The 6,404-nt window shown below is 40.2% G+C and overlaps 1 protein-coding gene across 1 annotated transcript; it reads left to right on the plus strand.

Annotated features, from left to right (window-relative positions):
• Positions 1 to 524: 524 nt before the first annotated feature.
• On the plus strand, positions 525 to 2,623 carry LOC104954192 (ras and Rab interactor 2-like). Its single transcript, XM_010781269.1, has 3 exons — positions 525 to 685; positions 783 to 946; positions 1,676 to 2,623. The coding sequence occupies exons 1-3, from the start codon at positions 586 to 588 to the stop codon at positions 2,132 to 2,134; spliced, it is 723 nt and encodes a 240-aa protein (XP_010779571.1). The 5' UTR covers positions 525 to 585; the 3' UTR covers positions 2,135 to 2,623.
• The last annotated feature ends 3,781 nt before the right edge of the window (positions 2,624 to 6,404 follow it).

The raw sequence follows: 6,404 nt of genomic DNA on the forward strand, positions 1-6,404 counted from the left end.
GTTCCTCCGGTACTTTTCTTTGAGTTATCCATAGTTCGCTCATCGAGCCGGGGGTCAGGTTATTCACCCGCAGGAAAAGGCGCTCGCGCGGGACCGTAGCAGGATGTGACGCATATTTTTGTTGACCTAATTAAAACCGTTTTGTTTTTTATTTATGTGTCACAGTATCACCTCAAAATACAAGATACGAAACATTTTCAACCATGCAACAAAATATAAATAGTCCTACAAATACTTTTATTTTATTTCCTTCTTATTTTTTGTCTAAGCTCAAGGGAGCCAGAGGGGGGGGCTTAAAGGGCCGCATGCGGCCCGTGGGCCGCGGGTTGCCGACCCCTGCAGTAGGCGTATACATTCACACTTCATTAAAGTATTAGCCTTCAGAACAGTACAGCTTACAGAGAAGAAATAACATCTGATACGTTTAGAACAAACACTATCTGATCTTTTTAGGTTTTTAGTTACATTGTAATCCTGTTGACAATCCAAATTTTTTTTGAAATGTTGCAGCCATCTTATCAAAGTTAACCTGAAGGATCTGTGTGCCTCTCAGGTCGTCTGTATGGAGCTGATGACTTCCTGCCCATGCTGACCTACGTGTTGGCCCAGTGCGACATGCCCCAGCTGAACAATGAGATCCTCTACATGATGGAGCTGCTGGACCCCTCTCTGCTTCATGGAGAAGGTTTGTTATAACAGAGTGTGGAGCCTCCACCATGAGAGAAAAGTTGTATTTGCATCTTTACTAATAAATGGTTAACCCTCTTCCTCTGCGTGTCCAGGTGGCTACTACTTGACCAGCGCATATGGAGCCATGTCCCTGATTCAAAACTTCCAGGAGGAGCAGGCGGCCAGAGTGCTGAGCTCTGAAACCAGGAACACGCTCCACCAGTGGCACCGCCGGCGCACCACCCAGCGCTTTGCTCCGTCCATCGATGACTTCCAGGTAGCTCAAACTGGAGACTTTGTTTCAAGTCATCTCATATTTATAGGGCTCCTATTAGTTTCTCTCCAACACACTCCCCCGACTGCCTGCCATTGGACTCTTTTGTTTACTTGCATATCATAATGACATCACTATGTAACATTCACGCTTCTATTGGCCAGCCCTCCAATACACTGTACGAACGAAGCTCAGATTTTCTGACGATTTAGGGAGAGTTTCATGTGTTTGATGTAGGAGACAGAACAGTGTAACCTTAGACAAGAGGAAAGCCAAGATATTTAGGTTGAAAAATGTATCCTCTGCATATTCAGGCAGGTTTTATGTTTTTATGTCTTGTCCTTATATGTTTCTTTGTAAAGCGACCTTGAGGTTATGAAAGGCGCTATATCAATTCAAGTTATTATTATTATTAGTATTAGTAGTAGTAGTAGTAGCCTAAACACCAACAATGAAACACATGAGCACATACTACAGTTTAAAAAAGCAGAAAAGATCAATTGAGCTGACAGAAAATGCTCTGTAGGCGTTTAGATTCACACTTAAAGTATTACAACAAATTCAGCTGTACTCAAAAACAATAAAGAATGAAGTCCAATATGTTAAACGTTGCTGTATCAAACATTGTTTTGTGGCTAAGATGTAGGTAAATGGCAGGTTTAGCCACAGGGAGTGCTCAGTGTTGAAAGATCTCCACTATTAGTCTGATTGCTTCTCCTGACTGTCCCACAGAACTACCTGCGGGTGGCGCTGCAGGAGCTGGACAGCGGCTGCACCGCCAAGACACTCCAGGTCCGACCGTACGCCTCCGTGGACGAGGTGTGCCGTCTGTGTGCCCAGAAGTTCAAAGTGTCGGACCCCCAGAACTACGGCCTGTTCCTGGTGATGGAGGGCAGCAGCCAGCAGCTGGCGCCGGACACCCACCCTCAGAAGATCAAGGCGGAGCTCCACAGCCGCTCGCAGGCCACGCCGTTCCACTTCGTCTTCCGCCGAGTGGCTCCGTCTGCAGCTACCCTCGATCTCACACCCAACCTCAACAACCTCACTGGGACTCCTGAACCCCTGGACAACCTGCGTGCCCTCAGCAGAGACCTGTCCCCCCCCTCCCCCAAGCCCACTCTCAGCTCAGGCCTCAGTCCTACTCTGAGCCTCAGCCTGCCCACCACCAATGGCAACTCTATTTCTGTATGACTGTAACAGGGGGCTGGTGGACAGTTGGCCATGGCTTTCTCTCCCAGTATTGACAGTATGTCCTTTTATCTCTAACAAACAAAGGGCAAACGATGCGTCTTTACAAAGCCTTACTTCTCCATTTGGATTTGACCTCAATTTGGGTCTCTCAGACAGACGAGGGTGAAAGAGGAAAAGGACAGGAGGGAAGGAAACGAGAGGAAAGGACGTTTATACAACTTAAATGGTTCTCTGTTTGGCCTCAGAGCAACACTTTACTGAACACTGCCCTCAAAGTCTTAACCATTAAGGTAAGATGTTTAAGATAAGTGTGTTAAAGACGACATGAACACTTACATGTGTTCACAGCAGCTCTTCATATTCAGGGTCAGCTGTTCTTGTTGTTACCTGTAAGGTCTATAGAGGGAAATCAGATCCCCAATACATGAGGGGACTATTCTTTGATCAATCATTTTCAATTGTTTGTTTAGTAAATAGGTTTTAATATGATTTATTTGTAACAGTTGCTGGTCAACTGTGTTATTATGTTGTGTGTGTTTTTGAAACTGTACATTCTTTAGATTGTTGAAATATTTAGATGGGTTGGGCGACACCCAGTGGTGACTGGTGCACATTGGAAGAGTTTTATTCAAAGCACCATTTATGGCCTCAGACGTGAAAAAATAAGCATCAAAATGAATGGAGAACTGAACTGTATAACCTTTAGCCCCAACTCACCAAGGCTGCCGTTATTAGAAAAGCAATCTGCTCCTAGGTCTTTTCTTAATCACTTTTCCTTAACCTCAGCAAAACACGTTATAGGGTAAAGCAAAGACGTGAAGGAGAACTCATCAGGACAATTGTTTAACAAACGACCACCTCATGCTGTAATGAAGAGGTTTTCCTCTCACACAAGCACAGACGTGATGGTCGGCTCTAGTTCCAAAGTGGCAATGGTTCAAATGCAACTTTTTTACCATGATCCATGCCACATGAGGCAACTCAATAGTTGTTGTTTTTTGCGTTTTTGGGCCTTTAAGGAAAAACATTTGTTATTTTAAAAAAGATTATAAAGTGGTTTAAAAGGGCACTATACTTTCTGAAATTGGTGCTTACAAAAACAGAGTATGAGTAAATATGTTGTTAACCCTTAGATGCATAAGTGGGTATTTTTTGACCCGGTGAGGTGGTTTTCTTAGAGTATCTTTGTAATTACATTTTTTTATCATTTCATATTCCAGCTATTTCTCAAAAAACATGTTTTGGATATCATGCCATTCAAATTTTACATTTTAAGAAATTGTAGTTTTTGTATTACGGAAAAAAAAATGACCCGCATGCATTTCTATGGAATTTNTTTTTTTTCAAAATGTAAAAAAAAAATCAAAAATTATAAATAGTGAAAAATTAAATATAAAATATTTCTAGTGTGAACCAAAATATAATACTAAATATTATACAAGTGATTTTTCTTAACCAAAATGACAAAAATGGCATAAAAACACATTATTCTAATACGGCTCCTTTTTGACCCACTTATGGAAGAGTGTAGGATCCAGTGACTCAGGCATCTAAGGGTTAAATATATATAAAAAAACAAAACCTTTTGTAATTGTTATTTTTTTTGCTCCTGTTGATACATGTAATATAGTTAAGTGAAAATAAGACAAAATACAATATATTAAAGTTTAAGTAGAGAGCTGTGCAGATTTTAAAAAAGGACAGACATGTGCAAAATACTCAGAGGCAAAGCCAACCATACCCACAATGCAATGCTCCATAAATTATAAAAAAATTGTGTATAAAGACTTCTGTTCTTTGTTTTCTGGAAATATCAGAGCCAAACTGTGCCTTTATCAAATCTGTTTTAGCGACATGCAGCATTTCCTGTGCATCAAGTTGCAGGTCAACCCCATCGATGAAAGATATCATATTATACATTTTTACATAATAATCTTAGGAATTAACATTTTAAAATATTGTTATTGCTTGTAGTTTGTGTTAAAGTTTAATGTTAGAAACAGACAGGTCTTCCAGTGTTTAACATTCATGTATATATGTAGTGATTATCCTGGGGATATTAAGATGCTTTAGCATACCTGATATATTGCTTACTTGTTAAAGGGCATTGTGTCCATTCAATTGACAAAATGTGAGCAAGGAACAACTGCAGCTGCCACATTACATTTTTAACTATTCTCTGAACTACTGACAAATGTTAAAGGTTTATATTGGGGAAATAATGGTCAGTATGGCTCTCGTGGATATTTGGAAAGAGGTGAATATTACTGGGCTAGTCCCACTCTGTACTCAAGTCTACATCAGTATTGAGCTTAGTGCTGTAGATAAAAAGAAATACTTGAAATGTTTTTATGAATTTAAAGGTTCCAATAGTTACAAAATCGCATTGACATGCTGTTATTTTCTGAGTGTAATGAACTGAAACGCTCCATTCATTTCTGTTTAACAATGACAGAGGTAATGTCTACAGTGAGATCAGAAGAGAGGAATCCCAAAGCGATGGGCATTCATCCTCAGTTTGTAACGTTTCTGTATATATGTCTTCGGGCAAGTGTTCAACATACTGCCATGTCATTGGTCATAAACAGTTTTCTTTGATAGAGCAAAGTGAGTATTTATAAGTCTCTGTGCGGGGATTTTTCACAGAAGCCTTTTTCCATGTCTATGATATTCTCTATGGTGTCAAGCTGTCATTTGCATCAAGGTGACATCTTTCTGTTTATTATTTGTCATTGAATGATATTGTAAATATTCTTTTGCTCTTAATAAATGTTTGAAATGGAGTTAAATGCTTGACGCTGTATTTTCAACCCAGTCTCACAAAAAAACGTGTAATAACTACGTTGGTCCACAACGTAGAACGTAGTATTTCTACAAAAACGCCTCAGAAATTGTAAGATCCCTAAGTTTTTTTTCACCATTCAGTCCAATGGCTGGCGTCTATGTCACGTGATCTTCACATTTCTCCCTGCAGAAAAAAAAAAGTTCGAACTTCGTTTTATTCTCGGTGTAAAATGCCTATTTTAAAGTTAGTTTGGCCATTAAAATGCGTTTTGATGTCATTTGATGCGAGAAATATGAGTTGTTATTTCAGATTATGTGTGCAGTGGATGTACATGATCTTTAGTTTGCTAGTTATTACGAAGATTACTTCAGGAAATTGTGTCTATACAACGTTGTCATTGTTACCAAGGTGGTTGCTAGGGACGCTGCTATCGATATTATTTCTGTTATGTTGTGTAAAATGGTGTTATCTTCATTGCTACCCCCTTCCCCGTCAATGCATAGTGTTGGTCCACAGCGCAAACGTATTAGTTTAACAAAATCCGCAATTGTGGCATAGCGTTGTGCCGAGAGATGGGAGTCGGAGGCGGGGTATCAAAGGTAAAAGCTAGACTTTTATTTAGCAAAAACAGACCGGCGGAGACAAGAAGTCCGGCTCACTAAAATGTCCGTGCAGAATAATACCCTAACCCATAGATCCGTGGGTGAATTATGTCAATCACCACAATAGATACGTTATTTTCCCCTGTGCAATTCTCAATTTACTCAACAATAACACATAATTATCCTTGTGTTTATTTATTTGTTTGATTAATAAACACAAGTTGGAGTCCGTCAGGACCAAGGGTCTGAGCAGCTCATTTGCTTTACAGAATATTACACCCGGAAGTAAGTATTCTCTCCGCTTCGCTTGACAAACCCCGTGATAGTCCTCAAGCTCTGTGATTGGATGTTTGAGTGTGCTCCGAGGGTTACGCCGAGCGTCAAACAGCTCTTGAAATGGGATGGAACCACGGCAGACTGTCCAAAATTGGATTTGAACTGGTCCACCCCCACCCGTGCCCAGAACTACACATGCTAGTAGTGATGTGTCGGTCGCGAACGAGCTGGCTCAAAGAGCCGGCTCTTTTAAGTGAACGACGGGAGCCGGCTTGCGCCCGCGAACGAGCCAATTGTTTGTTTTTTTTGCAGAGGGATCTAGATCGGCATGAAGGCACACTATCCAATGTGTACATTATCCCGCTTATTACACGGCCACATTCTCAACAAAGTAACGACATGACTCCCAATATTAATTGAAAGGCTTTTATGGATTTAGAAAATGATTTTATTGATTTAAAAAATAGTTGTATGTATTTATTTAAATTGTCATGCATCCGCTAAGAAAAATAGTCCGTTGTTACTGTTTGAACTAACGTAGCAACGGCAGGAACTGCTTCGATAGTGTTTTTGAGGAGCTTTTTTGATTACAGATTTTGAAAAACAT

The sequence above is a fragment of the Notothenia coriiceps genome, unplaced genomic scaffold (genome assembly GCF_000735185.1).
Source record: "Notothenia coriiceps isolate Sejong01 unplaced genomic scaffold, NC01 NC01_scaffold00022959, whole genome shotgun sequence".
In the NCBI taxonomy this organism is placed as follows: Eukaryota; Metazoa; Chordata; class Actinopteri; order Perciformes; family Nototheniidae; genus Notothenia; species Notothenia coriiceps.